This window comes from Heterostelium album (assembly GCF_000004825.1).
Source record: "Heterostelium album PN500 unplaced genomic scaffold PPL_scaffold4, whole genome shotgun sequence".
In the NCBI taxonomy this organism is placed as follows: domain Eukaryota; phylum Evosea; class Eumycetozoa; order Acytosteliales; family Acytosteliaceae; genus Heterostelium; species Heterostelium album.
In genome coordinates, this window is record NW_008805066.1 from 1,197,302 (window position 1) to 1,219,797 (window position 22,496).

The window sequence follows — 22,496 nt, forward strand, 5'->3', positions numbered from 1 at the left end:
ATCAAAGAATAATAAAAAGGTTTCTACAGATTCGTTCGATCAATCTAAAAAAACAAAAATTTGGATTTTTTTTTTTTTAATCTTTTTTTGCAAAAGATTTGTTTCAAAGAGCGTCTTATCCTGATTAAATCATGGAACATTACCAGTTCCATATAAATCCTGAGATACTAAATCTACTTTAACTGATTTTAAAGTAATTTAACATTGTTTTGGTGAAATCTTTGGAATTATAAGATATGTAGCTATTTCTCTACAACAAAAAAATATCATATCAGAGATTACCTTGCTCTGGGCTACACAAATTTGTGTTTTTAGCAAAAAAGCAATTGTATTTTTCAGATTTTTTGGACAATCGGAATTGAAGAGGCAATCAAAAAAAAATGAAAAAGAATCAGTTCCCATTGCAACATCATATTATTATTTCTACGAAGTTTTATTTATTTACGAGTTATATATATTTATATATAATTTCAATTGAATATTAATAAAAGAAAGAAATATTTATTTAAATAATAAAAAGTTAAAATCAAAAAAAGTTATAAGATTAATCATTTAAAATAATATGGTTAACAATCAAAAGAATATTCAATTAGTATTAGTTGTATTGTGTACAATTATTGTTGTTTTGGCAAGTTTTAGTTTGGGTAGTAGTGGTAGTAGACAGGTAACATCGAATGAATCATTCATCGAGAAGATCGACAGATATTTATCGGATGATTCAGATTGGTTTGCCAACTACGATGTCAACACAAAGCAGATTCTCGAAGAACTCTTCAGAGATGCATTAAAGAGGGTCAGAACCAGAGTAATGACCAACAATGACATGATGTTCTACGACTACAACAACAATAATAATGCTGATGGATTTGAACCACCTGCCTACAACCAAACTGTGGTCGATGCATTCGCCTCGAAAACACTGTTGAATCCACCAGTCAACCTTACCTACAACCCATACGATATTGCCGGATTCAACTCAACACTCTCCAATGAGACTGTCTGTGGATTGCTCTACCCGGACTTGTCAGACCGTTCCACCTACTATCTCTACAACTACTCTTCGGCTGCCGAAGCAGAAGCTGCCGGTGCCTTTGTCACTCATCTTCATCCATGTGGATACTGTTCGAATACCATTGATCTCGCTATGTACATGAAGTACATCGACTTGACCAACCCTATCAGAGACTGCGGTATTATCTCTTTCATCTCGGACGACCTCGCGTTGGAGTGCATTCAAAAGTCAGCTGGACTCACCCACAATTGTGCTGTGATCTGGTTGTACGATGCACTCAACACACGTAAAGATTGCCTCGACATTTGCCTAAAGGACTGGATCGAAAAGGTGCCAAACAACATCCCTGTCAACTCCACCACACTCAACCCATGTCTCCAGTGCGACGAAGATAAGAGTGGTCCAATTTTCAAAGCCGTCGCAGCCAGAACCAGAAGAGATAGTGGTTTGAGATCCGCTATCAACAGACCACCCGATTCAATCTACAACATCACCCACTACTACTATTAATTAATCAATGCTTTGACATCACTGCGACATTGTCTAAAATAAAATAGTTTATTATTTATTATTACTTGATTAAATGAAAATTTTGTTGAATAAAAACTTTCTTTTTGTGTAAATCAATCTGTTTTTTTTTATTGTTTTGTGAATATAGATTTATAAAGATTTATCTTTATTTTGTTTGAATAATAAAGGTTTATTTTATAACCTGGATCACCAAGTTTAACTGACGAAATTTAATTTAAATCCATTTTAAATTTAAAAGTAAAATTCAAAGTTTTGAAAAAAAAACAAGAAAAAATAAGAAAAAATGTGAAAACCATTCTCAAAAATTTGAGGAAACAAAAAAATTTAATTAAAAATAAATTAAATTGAAATTGTGTTTTTTTTTCATACAAATAAATCCAAAAATACAAAACAAAAAAAGGTTTTTTTAACAACAACTAAATATTCACACCATTAATATAAAAATATATATATATATATACGAATAATTCACCAAGTTTATTTATTTAATTGATTAAGTTTTATAGTAGGTATACATTGCAATCAAAAAAAAAATATAAATAATTAAATTGTCAAAGTGTGTTTTTTTTTTTCTTTGCGTGTTGTTGTCCTCATTATCTATTAATTTAAATTATATTAAAAAATTTATTTATTCTTATGGTATTGTTATACGTAATCTAAAAAATAGACTATATTTATTTATAAATATTTATTTATTTATTTTCAATATATTTATTTATTTGTTTATTATTTTAAAACAACATCATCTCATTGACAACACAACAACAAATAACATCAAACACATTATTATAATAATAATAATATTATTTTATATTAATTTATTTATTTATTTTATTAAGATTTAGATTTATAGATATTATACAAATATATACAATGGAGGATTTACATATGAAGATTACTGCTTTGGCAGATATTTTCACTCTTTTTGATAAAGAGACTATTACAGAGGTCTTGGCAAAGCACAACAATAAGTTTGATGCTGCCGCTGCCGAGTTGGCAGAGACTGAACCACCAAAGAAAAAGCAACCACAACAACAACAACCACCAGCACCAGTTGTTGTACAACAACCAGTTGCACCACCACCACAATATCAACAACCAAGGCAACCGGCTCCAGCTAAACCACAACCAATGCTCAGTGACAAGCGTCAAGTCTATAAAGAGATTAAGAATATAGTTGGTGAGATCGATCCAATGCAACAATCTGCTATCTTTGACGTCTATACCGCCACCGGTGGAAAGATTCAAGAGACTGCTCAGATTGTACATAGCTGGACAACAGACGAGGCATTGGAGGAGCAGAAGCGTGTCATGGAGATCATGGAGAAGGAAAGAGAGTCACTCAGACTTGCCAAGGAAGAACAATTGAGAAGACATCAACAAATGATTCAACAGCAAAAGATTGCTGCAGAGAAGGAGAGAGCAGAGCGTGATGCTTTGGAGCAAAAGCGTTTGGACCTACAGAGAGTGGAACAAGAGAGACGTGAGAAGGAAAGATTGGTACTTTTAATGCGTGAACAAGAATTGATCAAACAAGAAGAGGAAAAACAGAGACAAGAACAAGAGAGAAAGAGACGAGAACAAGTCGAGCAAGACAGACTCCTCAAGTTGTTGGATCAAGAGAGAGAGCAACACCAAAAGGCTTTGAAGGCCGCCCAGGAACAGGAACAACGTGATCGTCAATTCGCAGAGAAACTCCAAAAGGAACAAGAAGAGGCCGCAAAGCTCGAAGCAGAACGTACTGCCTTGAAGCAAGCTTTGCAAAAGCACGAATCCGAACGTAAGAAGCTCGAAGAGCAAGCCGAACAAGCTAAAGCCCAAAAGGAGAAGATCGACTTGGAGATGAAGAAGAAGCAAGAGGAAGAGATCGAAAAGCAAAAGCGTATTTTTGAGAAACAACAAAAGGAACTCATCGAACAACAAATTGCTCTCGAGGCCAAGAGACAAAAGGAACTCGAACACAACAAGGAGCTCTTGAGATTGCATGACTCTGATCAACGTCAACTCGAAGAACTCAAAAACAAGTTGGATTTGTTACAAAGAAATCAATCCGAAGAGGAGATGATGAAGAAGCACGAGATTGAGTTGAAGAGACAAAACGAACTTGAGCTTGTCAAGCACATCGAGGAGTTGGAGCGTCAAAAGGTTGAGTTGCAAAAGCTACAGGCACTCGAATTGGACATCATCCAGCGTGAAAAGGAAAAGTTGGAGAAGGAACTCGTCCAAAAGTTGGAGATCATCGAGCAAACCAAATTATCAAATACCTTGTCCTTGAAGCTCACTCGTGGTACCGAGGCTGACACTATCGTCGTTAACTACAACTTGGGTAATCAAATTCACAGCCACTGCTGGATCGGTATCTATCCAACTCATCAACCAAAGAACGAACGTTATCTCACCTACAAGGTAGTCGAAGGTGGTAACGACGGTTCCATTACCTACCCAGGTATCATTCCAGGAAACTACGAAGCTCGTCTCTTCAAGGACAAATATGATTTGCTCCAAACAAGTGATTCCATTTTGATTGGTCCAGATGTCGATCTCTCTGCACACGTCGTCGGTGATGAAATCCACATCAAATACAATGTTGCTGCACCATCAAGCATCTCCAACCGTGATTGGATCGGTTTATACTCTAAGGGATTACGTAACAAAAAGTATATTGACTCTACCTATGCAAACAACACCGGAACAGCCATCTTTAAATCACCAAGAACACCAGGAGAATACTCTGTTCGTTACTTTGTTTACCCAACTAAATATAATGAACAAACCATTGCCACTTTTGAAATTTTAGGTATGTAAAAATATTAATAATAATAATTATTATATTTTACAATAATCATTTACTAATTTCTTATTATATTACTATAGATTTGGATCAAATTTTAGTTACAACACCAATCGTTTCAAAGGGTAAAGAGATTAAAGTTGAATATTCAGTAAATACTGTTGTACCTTCATCATCCGACTGGATCGGTCTCTATGTAGTTGGTGAGGAGAACAACAAGAACTATATTGAATCAAAATACACCAACGGTACCGGAAATGGTGTCATTTCTTTTGTCGCACCAGAACAACAAGGTGAATTTGAAGTAAGATTTTTCTCATCCTACAAGGGTAAATATATTCCCTACAAGTCATCAAACAAGTTAATCATTACTCCTTAAACGTTGATTCTGCAGTCAAACAAAGACCTGACACTCGGTTTCTTTTTGTATCTATATTAAATTTTATTCAACTTTTTGTAACAAATAAATACTATTTTTTTTAAATAATTTCGTTTTTTTCTTTTATACTCTTATTATTGAGGTATTGTTTGTTCTTCTGGTAAAACAAAAAAAGAGGAAGAGATAATTTGGTCCTTAAACAAAGATTAAAAGTGCGATGAGTTATCTTTTAAGTTATTTAATAACATGCACCAGTTAACTTAAATCCAAAACAAAAATATAATAGTAAAATTATTTGCTGATACAATTCAATTAAATTGTTTTTATTTTTTATAATCAATACAGATTTAATAAGACTGAAGAGAATGAATGACGATATTAATAAAAACAATAATTTGTTAAAGTTACCATTTATTTTGTTTAAGAAAATATTATCATATTTAGATGATAATATTGATAAGATCGTATTTTCGTTGTTATCTAAAAAGTTATATGACAATAGAAATAGTTTTCTATATATTCCTTTAAACATTACCGATAAGACAACAAGATGTATGATAAAGAATCTTAAATTAAGATCATTTGTAAATCAAATAGAATCATATGATCATCAAGATGATGCTTATCACAAAATAAAAACAATAATATCAGTTCATCTAGCTTATTTTTCTGGATATCCAAAAGTATTCTCAAGTTATATTGGAAATGGTAAGTACCTATCATTTTAATACAATAATAGTTCAAAATCTAACATTAATACGAAAATAGATAAATTAGAACAAATAAAGGAATCTGATATCAGTGATGATATCGAAGAGATAATCTTCACACGTGACTTCGATTCATTACATCAGATTCCGGCTATCAAAAGGATCGAGTCATTAAGTGTGTCATTGACTTCACCAATCAATTACGCCATTCCAAACAATATCACATCGCTCTCTCTTTCTTTTTATAGTTCCCAATCTTTTGGAGAGAATGCAGCATTACCATCACAACTTGAATCACTTACAATCTTTTCGAGCCTCTTAATCAAGTTTGAAAAAGGATTCTTACCTTTGACTCTCAAGAAGTTACGATTGGTTTGTTCAGCACCAAAGTTTGATATTGGAGTGTTACCAGAAGGTCTAGAATCTTTAAAGATTGAAAAAACATCATTTACCCAGCCTATCACCAAAGGTGTACTTCCGAGATCATTGAAATCAATAGGTTTGGAATCATACTCTGGAAGATTAGTTTTCTACAACCCAACAGAGGTAAATAATAATAGTACTTCCGATATGGATGACACCTATATTCCAAATACCATTAGAATGTTGATGATTGGTTCACCACCAAACAGAGACAAGAAAACTCTTGATTTAGAATTACCATTCACTCTGAAGAAGTTTGAACTAGGTATATGGTTCAACCAAAAACTTGGCAAGTTTGTTGTTCCCAATACTCTCACACAGCTAAAGTTAAAAAGATCGAATCAATTAGAATATATACCAGCGACTATCAATTTTCTATGTTTAAAGAATATAAACTTGGAGATAGGTCGAATCAATGATGTTGTTAATTTATCGCTAGATTTTATTAATAATATACTTGGTGGCCAAAGAAAAGTTGGTTTCAATTGGATCGGACCATCGATAAACACATTAAAGATTCCATTATCAGGTATGACAAGTAAACTATTGGAATCAATTCCACTAACGGTTACTACAATCATCTTGTCGGAAAAAGCTACATTGTCTGTCAACACTAAAACTATTTTAAGAAGATTGAAAGGTCAGAGATATCTATTGTTCTCCGAGACCAATCAAGGTGGCATCATCGAATCAAAAGATTTCGACCGTTTCTCAACTTCCACATACCTAATTAAAACATCACCTAAATATGATAATCCTATATTTTTTACATTTTAAATATTCGACCAATAAAGTTACAGTTATCATATTATATTTTTGAATATTTATAACTGTTGAAATTGGAGTTCCAATCAACCGCTCGAGGCCTAAACTGATTGAATACCAGTTATTAATAGCTTCTAAGAAAACACAACTAATAAACAAATCATTCATTTTTTGATTAGTTTTATATCCATCATTAAATTCATTACTATTAACTTATTTACTTGTATTACTCTTAAAATCATCTATTACACTAAAAACTTACTTTGTAAAAATAAGGTTTATTTGTTTATTTTATTTTTTTTTTGCTTTTTTTTTTCTTGGTGTTAACATGAACAAATATACAGATCTTTTAATTAAATTACTTAATAGAAAATGAATGACGATATCAATTATAACAATAATTTGTTAAAGTTACCATTTATTTTGTTTAAGAAAATATTATCATATTTAGATGATAATATCGATAAGATCGTATTTTCATTGGTGTCTAAAAAGTTATATGACAATAGAAATAGTTTTCTATATATTCCTTTAAACATTACCGATAAGACAACAAGATGTATGATAAAGAATCTTAAATTAAGATCATTTGTAAATCAAATAGAATCATATGATCATCAAGATGATAGTTTTCACAAAATAAAAACAATAATAGCTGTTCATCAAGAGACTTTTTTTGGATTTCCAAAAGTATTCTCAAGTTATATTTTAAAAGGTAAATGATTATCATTTAAATACAATTATAGATATAATAATTCAAAATCTAACAATAAAGTAAAAATAGATAAACTAGAAAAATTAAAGGAATCTGATATCAGTGATGATATCGAAGAGTTATTCTTCACATGTAACTTCTATTCACTACTTAGGATTCCGGCTATCAAAAGGATCAAGTCACTAAGTGTTTCATTGACTGCACCAATCAATTATGCTATCCCAAACAATATCACATCACTATGTCTTGTTTTTTATGATAGTCCCGAATCTTTTGGAGAGAATGCAGCATTACCATCACAACTTGAATCACTTACACTCTTTTCACACCGTATGCACCGCTTTGAAAAAGGATTCTTTCCTTTGACTCTCAAGAAGCTACGATTAGTTGATTCAGCACCAAAGTTTGAGTATGGAGTGTTACCACAAGGTCTAAAGTCGTTAATGATCGAATACACATCATACGACCAGCCTATCGCCAAAGGTGTACTTCCGAGTTCATTGAAATCAATAGGTTTGGGATCATACTCTAGAAAACTAGTTTTCTACAACCCAACAGATATCAATGATGATAGAACTTCCACCGATTTAGAATACACCTATATTCCAAATACCATTAGAATGTTGATGATTGGTTCACCACAAGACAGAGACAAGAAAACTCTTGATTTAGAATTGCCAAGCTCTCTGAAGAAGTTTGAACTTGGTAAATCGTTCAACCAAAAACTTGGCAAGTTTGTTGTTCCCAACACTCTCACTAGACTGAGGCTAATAAGATCGGATCAATTAGAGCGGATACCAGCGACTATCGATTTTCTATGTTTAAAGTATATAAACTTGGAGATCGCGAGTATGGAAAACATTGGAGATGGCAGCTTCATCAAAATTGGTCTAGGTTTTATTAATAATATACTTGGTGGCCAAACAAAAGTTGGTTTCAATTGGATCGGACCATCGATAAACACATTAATGATTCCACTTGAAAGGTATGATCAAGCTAAGTACCCCTATTGGAATCAATTCCACAAACGGTTACTACAATCATCTTGTTGGACAGAATTACATTGGCTGACGACACTTCAACTCTATAAGAAGGTTGAATGGTCAGAGATTTCTATTGTTCTCGGATAACAATCAAGGTGGCATCATCGAATCAAAAGATTTCGACCGTTTCCCAGCTTTTGGGTACTTAATCGAATCATCACCTAAATATGATAATCCTTTATTTTTAAAATTTTAAATAATAAATAATAATAAATTTATAACATAACATTATGAAATTGTATTGTTTTTTTTTCCTTTTTCGATTATGAAATGTTTGTTCAAGTTATTAATTAAAAAAGTAATCTTAAAAAAGACATAGTAATACTAGAAATGAATGACGATATCAATAATAACAATAATTTGTTAAAGTTACCATTTATTTTGTTTAAGAAAATATTATCATATTTAGATGATAATATCGATAAGATCGTATTTTCATTGGTGTCTAAAAAGTTATATCGACAGATAGAAATAGTTTTCTATATATTCCTTTAAACATTACCGATAAGACAACAAGATGTATGATAAAGAATCTTAAATTAAGATCATTTGTAAATCAAATAGAATCATATGATCATCAAGATGATGCTTATCACAAAATAAAAACGATCATATCAGTTAGTCAACATGATTTTGTTATAGTTCCAAAAGTATTCTCAAGTTATATTGGAAATGGTAAGTAACTATCATATTAATAGAATTATAAATAATTATCTTTCAAAATCTAACTTAAAATATAATACGAAAATAGATAAATTAGAACAATTAATGGAATCTGATATCAGTGATGATATCGAAGAGATAATCGTAGAAAATCAATTCAGTTCAATACTTAAGATTCCAGCTATCAATAGGATCAAGTCATTAAGTGTGTCTCTGAGTGATGCAATCAATTACGCCATCCCAAACAATATCACATCTCTATCTCTTTATTTTTACAATAGTGACGAATCTTTTGGAGAGAATACAGCATTACCATCACAACTTGAATCACTTACAATCTTTTCACGCCGCATACCCAGGTTTAAAAAAGGATTCTTTCCTTTGACTCTAAAGAAATTGCGATTGGCTAGTTCAGCACCAAAGTTTGATATTGGAGTGTTACCAGAAGGTCTAGAATCTTTAAAGATTGAATACAAAACATACAACCAACCTATCGCCAGAGGTGTACTTCCGAGTTCATTGAAATCAATAGGATTAGAATCATACTCTGGAAGATTAGTTTTCTACAACCCAACAGAAATCAATGATGATAGAACTTCCACCGATTTAGAAGACACCTATATTTCAAATACCATTAGAAGGTTGATGATTGGTACAACAATAAGCTACTACAAAACCCTCGATTTAGAATTGCCGTGCTCTCTGAAGAAGTTTGAACTCGGTACATTCAATCAAAAACTTGGCAAGTTTGTTGTTCCCAATACTCTCACACAGCTAAAGTTAATAAGATCGGATCAATTAGAACGAATACCGGCGACTATCAATTTTCTATGTTTAAAGTATATATACTTGGAGATCACGAGTATGGAAATCAAATCACAAAAGTCTGGTCTTGCAAATTTGGCGATAGGTTTTATTAATAATATACTTGGACAAGATAAAGCTGGTTTCAAATGGATAGGACCAGCGATAAAGACATTAAAGATCCCATTTGCTGGTATGACAAGTAAGCTATTGGAATCAATTCCACAAACGGTTACTACAATCATCCTGATGGACATATTTACATTGCACGAAACATCAAAAACTATATTAAGAAGGTTGAATGGTCAGAGATATCTATTGTTCTGCGAGAATAATCAAGGTGGCATCATTGAATCAAAAGATTTCGACCATTTCTCAACTTCCACATACCTAATTAAAACATCACCTAAATATGATAATCCTATATTTTATAAAATTTAATTAAATATTCGACCAATTAATATTCCCAACGCTTTACCATATTTTATTTTGTGAAGTTCAAAGATATTGGTTGATTTGCTAAGGATTGATCCTTGGTTGGATTCGGTAAGGAACATAAATTTGTTGTTGTCAAGTCTTCTTATTCGGAGATAGTTCTTACTGTCATGGTATGATACGTTGATATCGATAACTGACTCTGGTATCGATGGAAGCAAACTTGGATTGAAGTGGAATTTATCTATTGGTAGATGCAATGATCTTACAGACTTTGGTAGTAATTTAAATCCAAGATGGACTGGTCCTCAATTGTAAGAGATTCAAGTGATTGTGGAAGTCGCTTTAGGTGGTAGTCAGTCATTATCGTAATGGTGAGATGTTTGACAGTGCTCGGAATGAAGCTGATTACTATTGACTTTTGGGACCGTACCATCAAATGGGTGACAGACTTGGGAATGAAAGAACCATCGATCTACTGTTTGAAATTAAAACAAAATCCCAGGGTTTTAAGAGTATCCGGTAGTTTTTGATTGAATGGAGTGTTTGCCTTGGAGGGAGGTGTTCCAACTGAAAGATGTACCACCGACTTAGGAATATAGGTGTTTTCTTCATCATCTAAAACATTCCCATCATTAGGATCGTAGAACACCAAATTACCAGTGTATGTTTGTATAGATAGTTTTCGTAAAGAAGCTGGAAGTGCACCTCTTTCAATTCTTTTATTGTCTGTCAAACTAAAACCTAAAATCAAACATTTAAGGCATGATGGAAGAAATCCTTTCTCAATGGCGTAGCAACTACCTATCGATAGATACTCTAGTTGTTGAGGTAACATTATATTTTTCTTCATATCATACTCTGGTTCTAAAGACAACGAAAAATTGATTGTTAAGCGAGTCAAATTATTTGGAAACACAAAATCTATCATATTGGTGGAGTATATTTCCAAATTTTTGACTCTATCTATACCTCTAATGTCAGAGAGTGTCGATACATTCCAACTTAGACCGATTGTATCGATACCTTCAAAATCACTATCCTTTAAATCTAAATATTGACCTAACACACAATTAATATTAGTAAATAATCAAATTAAGCAAAAATTAAATGTTATTACCATAATCAAAATAGAGGTGGTTTAAATCGAGTTCCACTGATTCTAGTTTTTGGTTTAAAAAGTAAGTCTATACTATCTCTATTATTCAAATCTATTCTTTCTATTTGATTTTAAATAGAAATCATTGATATGACGATATTTATTGTTATTATTAAAGGTAGATAAAGATATTGATCTCTAAGATCAAACAATCTTTTACAAACTAGAGTCAAACATATCTGGTCAATATTACTTAAATAGTTTATTAAAATGTGTGGTAGAATTATAAACATATTAAATGAAAGAGATCAGATACACATGTATTAGTTGTTCAAATCAAATAATAATATAACTAACACACAACTATTTTTTTTTTTTTTTTGATTTTAAAGCTGCACTCTTGTTACTGCTCCTTGTGTTTAATTTTTTTTAATAATAGCGGTGGTGTGTTGTTTTAAAGGTATTTTCTTTTATTAATTAATTAAACAATAATTATTTGTAAAGTTGACTTTGCACCACAAAATGGGGGATCATGTTATATATAATTATTCTTTAGCTTTATTTTATCATATAAATAATAATTATTATAGAATTTAATTAATTAGTAAAATGAATCCTAGTGATAATAGTTTAAAAAGAATAATAAGAGGAAGAAGAGTTGTTTATAATGGTAGAGTTGGTGAGGCTATCTTGGTAGTTGAAAATGGAGTTGTCATTGACATTCTACCATACAATACCTATTTAACAAACACTGAATTGTTGTTAGATTGTACAGAAAACCTTCTAATAATGGCTGGTTTAGTAAGATTTGACAACATTGAAAGTATAGAATCATTCGATGAGAAAATACTTTCAATGCCTAAACAAGGTGTTACCACTTTGATTAATATTTTGAATGATTCACCAAATCTTTTGAATATTGATAAAGTTAATGAATTAACTAATAATAAAGTAAGATTTACTAGATATGTAGGAATAAAGTTTTAAAAATACTAATTAACATAAAACAAATAATAGTCTATTGATATTGGTTTAATAGTTGGTGCCGATACAAACATCTACAGAAATAGAATCTTTAATGGTAGTGTTCTTGGAATGTTTGATTCAACAGCAAACAATCAAGATATCTCATTATTGACTTCAGACTCTTCAAATAAGGAGGCTAACCATCTTAAAAATAGAGTTGTTAATATTGAAAAGCTATTGTTAACATCAGAGCTACAGGAATCAAAAGGCATCCAAGATGAATCACTCGTAGCTCTCTCAGAGTCAGCATCAAACATACCTTCAGCACTTGTCGGTATCAATGATATCAAAGGTACAATAGCAATCGGTAGAGATGCTGACTTTGTAGTTTGGAATCCAGAGAATGGTGTTGTCGAGAAAACCATCCTAAGAGGTCAAATCATCTACAACAGAGAGAGCTCTCATACATTACCATCACACGGTCAAAGAATAATACCTACATTTATTCAAACATCTAAATCATTTCCAAACATTAAGCTACCTGCTGTTCAAAGATTGAATACACTAGATGACAATTGTTTCTTAAAGTATGTTATATATTAACATTAATCATCAAATTAACAATGTAATATTATTTTATTTAATCATATACATATATAGTGTTGTTAATTTATTGTTTGAAACAGCACCACCTTTAGCAAGAGGAATGTTAGCAGCTAGACCTTACTTGAACTATGAGCAGTTGATTCAAACCGCTATTGAGGTGGTGGCAAAGTGCACACCCGATGAGAGGGTAGAGTTGTTGAATTCACATCCAAAGATTGGAGCTAAACCAACAGAGGTATCTACTCTATCCTACAAAGAGCAAGGATATGATAAGCAACCGATGTCGGATGAAGCTAAAGTGCTCGAAAGATTGGCGTTACTCAATGTTGCTTACCAGGAAAAGTATGGTTTTACATTCATGGTGTTTGTGAATGGACGTTCAAAAGCCGAGATCATTCCAATCCTCGAGAAACGATTGAATCACTCGACCAAAGCACAAGAATTGCAAACAGGAATATCAGAGTTTTTTGATATTGCTTCATCAAGGTTGGCAAAGTTAAAAATAGTTGTCTGAGGTGTGGGTTGTAGAAAGAAGATGTTCTGTAAAGAAGAAACAAACAAACAATCATATATTAGGTTACATTAAACTAATTTTGGTATAAGATTACTGTTGTTTATAATAAAATAATCATATGTTTAAGGAAAATTAATAGAAAACAAATTAAACAACGACATTCAATGACTGTTTTGTTAAAAAAATAAGAAATTGAAATTTCAATTTTATTTGTTTATTTTTAATTATTTTAGCAAAAAATTAAATTTTCAATTTTTTGATTTACAATTTAAACCAATTCAATAATTAAACAATTAATTGAAAATATATTTACCAAAGTTATTTCTTTTAAAAAATGGATTATTATAAAACTTTAGCTGGATATTATATCAGTAAGAATATTAGATATCTAAAGAGTTTTACACCTTTGACTCTTGAAGTGGTAACACAAAACGATTTCACAGTGTCTTGGTTGGAATGGGCTATGAATGGTGAGAGTAAATCATTCAAATCATATAGATTAACCGGCTTTGAGCTGAACGACAAGGTTACCGGTGGTTTTGTCAGTGATATTACAAGAGTGAACTTGACTTGGGAGTTGCGTGCCGGACAACAACCAGCGAGTCAGGCACCGCCATCTACTGTGCTGGTCAAATGTATCAAGCAGGATTTCTATAATTTCCGTATTGCTCAGACAATGGCATTCCACAGAGAAGCTTGGTTCTTCTTGAATTGGCACAAGCTCGACTTGGGAATCGACCTGATGCCACGTTGCTACCATGCTTCCATCTCTAAAGATTCTACAAATTTCATCATTTTGATGGAAGATCTCGGCAATGGAAAGGCATACAATGGAAGTGTGCTTCTCGGTAACCAGTGTTGGGGTGAGCCCAAGGAGGAGTTGCCACCTCACCTCAGAAGATTCACATTCGATTCCATTGCAATGTTGGAGGAGATCTTTGTAAAGATGGCCGATTTCCATTCAAAAACATGGCGTCGTGCATCGTTGTTGGATGTGCCCGAGTTGAATTTTGCCAAGTGGCTCAAAGGTGAAGATCGTTCACAATGGGAGCTTGGTATCTCTACAATCCGCAAACTCTGGGCCAACTTGAAACAGAGCAAGACTGCTTCACAAATGTCAAAGGTCTTGGTTGAAACAATGGATAAAGCACTTGCTAACACAAACTGGGAAAAGTTCCAAGGTCAATTCAATATCAACCTCAATCCAACTTTGCCGTACTGTTTGATTCATGGTGATTTCCACGGTGCCAATCTCCTGTGGAATCCAGAGCCTGCAGTTCATAGAAAGTCAAGTTACAACAACGACGAAGCTGAAGAAGTCAATCAACAACCAACCAATTCATCAGATAAACCACCATTCTATTTGGTAGATTGGGCTGGTGTAGGTGTTTTCTGTCCATTCACTGATTTGGCGCAGTTTGTAATTTCCAATGTTGAAATTTCCTATCGTCAAATGAATGAAGAGAGAATCCTCAGACTCTACTGGAATAAATTAATTTCCAACGGAGTAATCAATGCCCGCGATTATCCATTCCACAAATGCTACGAACGCTATATCCTCGGTGGTACTGAACGTTGGTTGCAAATGTTTACTTTGATGGCACCGTCAATACCTGATTTCGCTGTTGAATATTTCCATAACCAAGTAGCTTCATTTATTGTCGACCACAAAGATATCATCGATGAAAATGAATTGGCACTAATGTCATCATACCCTCTTGTAGAATTCCAAGTTGATCTCAAATAAAACAAATGAGTTACAGTTACATTTTCAATTACAAAGATGAAAAGGTTATTGTTTTTTTATAAAAGATAATTGAAAATCATTCAAATGGTTTTAATAAAATAGTCGCTCCCTTTTCAGATCTAGAACAAATCGAATAGTAAAAAAAAAACTAAAAATCCTTGAGGAGAATTCTTTAAAACCTGGGTTATTCTATTGAAAATTATATTTTTAATCATTTTTTAAGTTGAAAAATCAAGAATTTAGGTTTTGAACATTGTTCTCACGATTTAATTGTTTTTACTTGAAAGTATTTATAATTTTTGTAAATTTATTGTTAATCATTTATCTTTTATCTATTGTATTAAATTTGTAAAAAAACACAAACTATTTTTAATCCGATGAGCACAAATAATAACACCATTAGAATTGACCCTTCAAAGGTCAAACCTCAAGCTCAGTAAGTCCATTTTTTTTTATGTTTTTTGTTTGCAATGAAGATCATAACTAATCACTATTATAAAAAGACCAGGATGGACTTCAACAAAGAATAGAGTTATTGAATCTGAAGCAAAGAACCTTGCAACTGGGGGTACACAGTAGTTATTAAAATAGTAAATAATGTAAATATTATAATACTAATCAATGAAATGATTCTAGGTTTCAAAAAGGATTGTTTAACAAACAAGAACGGGAAGTACTCAAACAGTGGCATCAAACAAAAGAATATAAATGCCCAATTTCCGGTAAGACTGCAAGAAGCGGTAGTCAATTGCTAACTGCAATCAACCGAGCTAGAAGAGCAAATGATCCACAAACTGTAATTCATTGTCACCACATCAACAGTAAGAAACATAACCCTGAATTGAAGCATGATCCTAGAAATCTGTTACTCGTTAATGAAAAGAACCACAGAGAAGCCAAACAGGCACACCGTGGTGGTTCAACCCAGCGCGAGGTCAATGGTCGATTGATTGATAGAGAAGCTTCAATTGCCATTCGATTGAGGGATGGTCAAAAAAAAAATCCTGAATCTCAACAAAGACGTGCCAATATAGAACAAAGAGGAAAGGAAGTGCGCGAGAAATTCGAGCAACGACAGTTCCAACAGAATGTTAAAGTTTCTTCTTTGGAAAAGTCATATAATAGCAGCAATAGAGCTAGCCAGTTTCAACACCCATCTTCAGCTACCAAGGGTGGTGCAATGGCAGGTGAGATAGGTGGTGTAGCTGTCACCTCTGCTGACGGATTCAAAGATTGGGATAAGAATATCAATTGTTTCAATCAGTCGGTTCATACCATTTGTATTCCAAATGAAACCGATGGTAATGATGTTTCGGAATGGAGTTCATCAGATATCTCACAAATCATGGTTGAACTATGCAATGGTATTCATCAGTATGGTACCATTCCATTCTTTTCATTGCATTTCAATCAAGATGGAAGTATGTACACTGTTCTACACCCAGCCTACCATAATACTCTTGTTGGAAAGGTCATCTTAATCCTCGATTACTATATGAAAGGATTTATCAATGGTGGATTCCTACAGGAGGAATATGCTATGCGATGGAGTGAAAAAACAAGAACACTTGATCCAAATGCATTGAAAAACCACATGGTCGATATCAAAGAGGAAATCACCAATGGTTCGTGGAAGAACATCAAAGGTCTGGAGGACTATAAATCACTTAGAGAGCGTGCCTTTGAAATGGGATTAGAAGGTGAGAATGGACTGCGTGAATTGGAAATGAAATTCAAGGAAATGGTGGCAAACGAAAGTTCTGGTTCCGGTGATGTAGATATTGCCCTGCAAATGCTACTGAATGCCACTGAGAATTTGAACAAAGTATCAGGTTTAAAGTATCAGACTTCATTCAGAATACTTGCATCAGAAAGATCGGCCAGTTGTGTTGATGGTGTGTTTATGGTTGATGGTGATTTTGAGGTCAAATACACAATCGAGCCAACACCCGCCTATCAAGAGTACTTAGATGCCTATTTGACATACTTTGGATCACTACCAATCGAGCACCAATTACAAGAGGAGTTGTACAAAGAAGCAGCTCAAGCTATCCATGATCAAATGCCATTGCTTCCACCATGCAAACGATACTTCCGACTTCTCAAACATATATCGTTTTTATCATCTTATATCTCTACATTGATGGGTTGTGGACAAACTCCAGACGTAGTCTCTTTGACAGACAACCATGCACCAGTTGACCAAACTCCAAACTTACTTCCTCCACTACCAGTTCGATACTATGAACCTGTGAATTTAACATTAACAGTATCAGAAATCATCACTACCATGGAAAGGAACAAGCCTTTAATCACTAAATTCCATGGATATCTAAACTCTTTGTTTAGAGCTACTACAAGAGATGGTGATACATTAAACAAATATTCCGAACTTCAAAGTGAAATTCGTTCAACCATAAACAATATACTCCGAAATAAATTGTCGAATCTCGGTGTCAATGGTGGTAATCTCAATTCTTCCATTCAGAGGCTAGCTAGTGGATTCCTACAGTTGATTTCTATGATTGTTGGAACCAACTCAACCCAAGTCTACACCACACTGGTGAAAGATGTCATGAAACCAATGATCCAATTGTTGGAACGTTACAATGAAGTTGCAGCCAACTACCAAGCGCCATGGCCAAGATTAGAAGAGATTGAGAACGATCCAAATGTGGTAGAAGCTTTCCAAGCTAAACTAAAGGACTATGCCATCTCGCTTGAAGACTTGAAAATCAGTGCCATGCTCATTCTCGAGTCTTGCAAAAATCATATTTTAAAGGATTTTTGTAGCGGATGCAAAGGTGATATAAAGACACACAAAGTCAATGTCAAAATTGAAAACTCAGAGTGCAGAAATGAATATGTCAATTCATTGTTGGCTCAATTCCGTTCAATGATTGACCAATTAAGGTTGAAATATCAAAGTGAGGGTTTCTTTACCAAAATATTTTCCAATACATCTGTAAGTTGAATTCATATTTATTTTAATATTCTAATGTTATCGGTTAACTAATTATTTTTATATTACTATAGGCTGAATTAAACAGAGTAAAGCAAATGTATGATAGAATATCACATGGTTATTGTGATATCATAAATGAAGTCATTAGAGTCACACTTCCAGAATGGGAATTAGCTGTTGCCGAGAAGCTACAGGTATTGGCTCCTGTAACCGAAGCTACCAAAGAGTTTTTCGATGATAATCTTATAAACTATGGAAAGTCGACAACAACACTGCTACGAGAAAGAATTGGAGATATGGATATTTTGAAAATGGTTGGAGAAACCAGAAACGATAAGATGTTTGATCTTATTTCTAAGAGTTCATCAAAGACATCTGACAGATTTGCCAATTTCCTCAATAAATTGAGCTCACTAGGTTCTAGAATGAATTCAATTGTATCTATGTTGACAGGCGAAGGAAACGGACTTGGATTTCTTCCAGTTTCAAAGTTGGTTGTTCCAGACAAGAACTATTTAGATAACAAGCAGCATCAAAGAGTCTGGGGAGGATGTGGTTTGGTTTTAGCTCCTTTGGAAATCCAATCGACATTCCCTTCCAAAACAGAAGCACAATCTGCCAGTTTTGCTATCAATATTAAACAATTCACTCATGACAAACTTTGTCAATTGGTACATTTTACTGATGGTTCAATGTCATACTCTGCATTTTCATTTAATGTTTGCCAGATAGATCAGTACAATGAAGATATTGATGAAGATGAATTTGAAGAAGATCTTCAAATCAATACTTCTCGACTTGATACTTCCATTCTTGCAGAGACTGAAATTCCAATTGATGAAAAGTATCTTATCGATCAACTGACCAAGTACAAACATAAACTATTTGAATTGGATCAGTTTGGAAATTCATTATTGAATTTGGCTTCTGCAGGAGGTAGATCAACCCTCATCAAACCACTCATTCATTTGATGGGATCCAAGTATTTGGAGCATAAGAATACCTACGGATTGACTCCACTTGCAACCGCTGTTATATCTAATCATTATTCAACTGTTAAAGTTCTTCTTGAATTTGGAGCAGATCCAAATACTGAATCAAATAATATGATGTTCCCACTTTTATCATCGGTAAGTTTAATTATTGATATATTTGTGTAATTTCATTTTATCAAAAAAATGAAAAAATTTTGCATAGCTTTTGAGTACATTTTGCAAAATAAGGTAGAATTCAAAAAAAGCTGTGCAAAAAAAAAAAAACCAACCTATAAAATGAATACCACATTTGAAATTAAAAAGGTATGCTAATTAAATTTCTAAAACAGATTTTGGAATGTCATAGTGATATTGCAAATTTACTGGTAAACTATTGTAAGCTTGACAAACAATGGCAAGAAGGTGACACTGCTTTACATGTTGCTTTGACTACCGGTCAAATGGATGTTGCGATAAACCTACTTTCCAGAGGTGCATCAACTAATATCGCTCGTAAGAGTGACTTATTCACAGTTGTTGAGGTCGTTTCTCAACTAGCTCTGAACGATATTATCAAAGAGATTCCATTAGTTAAAGATCGTTTGTTACCTTCTCAAGGTACAGCGCTTCATGTTGCTGTAGAGAATAACTCTTTTGAAATAGTACAGTTTCTGTTGAGTCAAGGTTGGTCTGCTTCGATCCAACAATTAAATGGTAATACTCCATTAATTTTGGCATTGGATAAATGTTATTCAGAGATTGCCAATCTATTACTTTCGCATGGTGGAGATCATTGCAATGTAAATCCATTGCCACCACCCACAAAGCAAGAAAGAGCACTTCCAACCTTCAAACATACTCAATGTGTTGTCGCAAACCACAGAGTCTATATCAACTCTAAGAAACAAACAGCAACTATGATAGCAATTTCCAAGGGTTACACCGACATTGCTTGGAATTTAATATCAATTGGTAAAGAATCATGGAAGCACAAGGATCATGATGGCTACACACTTCTTGATTATATCATTCTCTACGGAGAATCATCTCTATTAGAGAAAGTTTTGAATTCCATTGGTAGCTTAAATGTTGATGGATTTTTACCAAACAATAGGCTATCATACCTTGCATGGGCATTGATGCAAAAGAAGATTGAACTCGCTGATGTTCTCTTGAAAATGGATGCAAAATATATTCACCCAGATCCACAATGGACGATTGGTGCAATGGCTGTTCGTTCTAATCATGTAGGATTGCTCTATAAGCTTATTGAACCAACCTTTTCTCTATTCAAGAATGGAACAACATTTGACATTGAAAAATTGGTTTATGAAAATAGTTTATTGGAGATATCCGCTGAAAACGGCAGTACTGAATGTGCTCAATTATTATTCAATCAAAAGAAATTGAAGAATATTGACACCAAGTCTATATTGTGCAATTCAAAGGGAACTGAGCTGATGTATTATGCTATCTCTGGACGATCTCAACGACTCATTGAAATTGTACTTAGATGGTATGACGATCTCAATATCCCACTCAATCAGAATGGTGATTCAATAATCAGCTTGCTGATTTCCACCGAACAACTTTCACTTCTACCTCTTTTCCAGAATCGAGGATTAAAGTTAAATCACTTTGGAATTGGAGTTGTTGAAAGTGCTGTTCGTTTGGATATGTCTGAATCCATCTATACTTTTATTAAGGAATCCAATCTTGAACTCTTGAAATCCCAACAAGAACCTCTTGGTCATCTTTTTTATTACAATCTGGGTTTAAGAGCTTACGATAATCAGTCCAAGAAAGTTCTAAAGAAATTTTCAGATGAAATATCTTTAGCATTCAAACACGTCGATGGTACTTCATCTGATTTCACCATTCTTACAATGAACACTGCAGAACCACTTCTACTTAAACTCATCAATAGATATAGTGAAGAGGATATTGAAATGATTTCAAAACTATTCAAAATTCCTAATTTAACTGATGAAACTTTAGTTGAAGCGCTCTACCAAACATTGAAGTTTGATAATCGTGCACTGCTGTCTCTTTTCCCTCCATTTAATCTATCGAAAAAGTATAAGTTCTTTGAAAACCAAGCACCTATTTCGATCTATCAATTATTCTCGACATTGAATGCTGTGAATTGCTGGAAACTATTAAAGAACCAACCAAAAGATATAGTTCCTCCAAAGCAAATAGAAAATAATCCTTCAGTTTTGAAGAATCTTCAAGAGAATTTAGATCTAAGTGATGATACATTAGTTCTCAACTCGCTCAAGCAACTTAAAGGACTAAACAAGATAACCTTGACTGATAGAAATCTACCATTATTACATACGGTATTTTTTAGTGGTTGTCCATTATCATTCAAGTATTGTTTAGAACAAGGTTGTGATCCATTAGCAATTCATTCCCAATTCAATATTCTTTTTACTCTGGCAAGAGATCCTTCGAAACTTGGTCTATTGTTGAGTATTCTTGAGAAGAACTACAATACAGAGCAGTTGGACTATTTATTCAATCAAAAGATTGAAACAATGGGTATCACAATTTCACATTTTGATTTACTCTTAACTCTCATTCCACCAAATGCACTTAGAGAAGCATTCCAATCTTGTAAAATGTCATCTGACAATCACTCTAAACTGGTCATCAAGTTTTCCAACACGCTTGGAGTGGTAATTGACGAGGTTCAAATCTGTAAGGAAATGAAAGATCAGAAAACAGATAAGAAATCAGTATTCCAACATCTAACATCCTCCAATAGAAAGCTACCAAGAGATAAGAAATTCATTGCTCCTGAATACTTAGTAAAACCTACTCTCAAAGTCCAGGAATCATTATTACATACTGCGTGTAATGCAGCTCCATCTTTTATTTTGGAATGGTTCCCCTCTGATCTGAAAGAACTTAAGATCCAGGATCAAACTGATCTAGTTCAACTTGAGAGAGTATATCATCACTCAGCAATGTTAAATCTGATTAACAGCCGTGATAAAGGAGGTTGCACACCTTTGATGAAAGCATGCCAGATTGGTGAAAATCAAGTTGTCAAACGTCTACTACAATATGGAGCTGACACCTCTTTGGTAGATAACCAAGGAAACAGTGTATTTATCCATTCTCTTAGTGATGCAAATCCCAATCCAAACTTGACCTGCAGTATTTTGTTACCATATTCAACATCGACACTATCAATTGCAAACCACCGAGGCATACTTCCAATTTCATTTATGGCGGGTCTAGGTCTTTCAAACTTGGTTTCACAGTTGCTTATGAAAGGTGGTTATGTAGATCAAGATGGAAAATACAATCATAAATCATTGAATCAATCAGTTTCATAATCAGGTA

The 22,496-nt window shown here is 33.4% G+C and overlaps 7 protein-coding genes across 7 annotated transcripts; 6 read left to right on the top strand and 1 right to left on the bottom strand.

Annotated features, from left to right (window-relative positions):
* Nucleotides 1-562: 562 nt before the first annotated feature.
* PPL_05036 (uncharacterized protein) lies at nucleotides 563-1,522 on the top strand (the record flags this gene model as incomplete). The annotated part of the gene is made up of 2 exons (XM_020575932.1): nucleotides 563-1,190; nucleotides 1,305-1,522. 2 exons carry the CDS (start codon nucleotides 563-565, stop codon nucleotides 1,520-1,522), a joined length of 846 nt encoding a protein of 281 aa, XP_020434248.1.
* An 894-nt stretch (nucleotides 1,523-2,416) lies between these two features.
* PPL_05037 (uncharacterized protein) lies at nucleotides 2,417-6,623 on the top strand (the record flags this gene model as incomplete). The annotated part of the gene is made up of 4 exons (XM_020575933.1): nucleotides 2,417-4,340; nucleotides 4,418-4,663; nucleotides 5,158-5,421; nucleotides 5,482-6,623. The coding sequence occupies 4 exons, from the start codon at nucleotides 2,417-2,419 to the stop codon at nucleotides 6,621-6,623; spliced, it is 3,576 nt and encodes a 1,191-aa protein (XP_020434249.1).
* Nucleotides 6,624-6,983: 360 nt separating this feature from the next.
* On the top strand, nucleotides 6,984-10,137 carry PPL_05038 (FNIP repeat-containing protein; the record flags this gene model as incomplete). Its single annotated transcript, XM_020575934.1, has 6 exons — nucleotides 6,984-7,326; nucleotides 7,396-8,311; nucleotides 8,669-8,798; nucleotides 8,879-9,044; nucleotides 9,121-10,038; nucleotides 10,130-10,137. The coding sequence occupies 6 exons, from the start codon at nucleotides 6,984-6,986 to the stop codon at nucleotides 10,135-10,137; spliced, it is 2,481 nt and encodes an 826-aa protein (XP_020434250.1).
* Nucleotides 10,138-10,273: 136 nt separating this feature from the next.
* PPL_05039 (uncharacterized protein) lies at nucleotides 10,274-11,663 on the bottom strand (the record flags this gene model as incomplete). Its single annotated transcript, XM_020575935.1, has 3 exons — nucleotides 10,274-10,578; nucleotides 10,932-11,333; nucleotides 11,591-11,663. 3 exons carry the CDS (start codon nucleotides 11,661-11,663, stop codon nucleotides 10,274-10,276), a joined length of 780 nt encoding a protein of 259 aa, XP_020434251.1.
* Nucleotides 11,664-11,979: 316 nt separating this feature from the next.
* Nucleotides 11,980-13,456, top strand: allB1 (allantoinase; the record flags this gene model as incomplete). The annotated part of the gene is made up of 3 exons (XM_020575936.1): nucleotides 11,980-12,321; nucleotides 12,388-12,923; nucleotides 12,997-13,456. The coding sequence occupies 3 exons, from the start codon at nucleotides 11,980-11,982 to the stop codon at nucleotides 13,454-13,456; spliced, it is 1,338 nt and encodes a 445-aa protein (XP_020434252.1).
* Nucleotides 13,457-13,790: 334 nt separating this feature from the next.
* On the top strand, nucleotides 13,791-15,203 carry PPL_05041 (uncharacterized protein; the record flags this gene model as incomplete). Its single annotated transcript, XM_020575937.1, has 1 exon — nucleotides 13,791-15,203. The coding sequence occupies one exon, from the start codon at nucleotides 13,791-13,793 to the stop codon at nucleotides 15,201-15,203; it is 1,413 nt and encodes a 470-aa protein (XP_020434253.1).
* Nucleotides 15,204-15,580: 377 nt separating this feature from the next.
* Nucleotides 15,581-22,489, top strand: PPL_05042 (Preprotein translocase secA subunit; the record flags this gene model as incomplete). Its single annotated transcript, XM_020575938.1, has 5 exons — nucleotides 15,581-15,639; nucleotides 15,707-15,771; nucleotides 15,869-18,168; nucleotides 18,240-19,298; nucleotides 19,493-22,489. The coding sequence occupies 5 exons, from the start codon at nucleotides 15,581-15,583 to the stop codon at nucleotides 22,487-22,489; spliced, it is 6,480 nt and encodes a 2,159-aa protein (XP_020434254.1).
* Nucleotides 22,490-22,496: the final 7 nt, after the last annotated feature.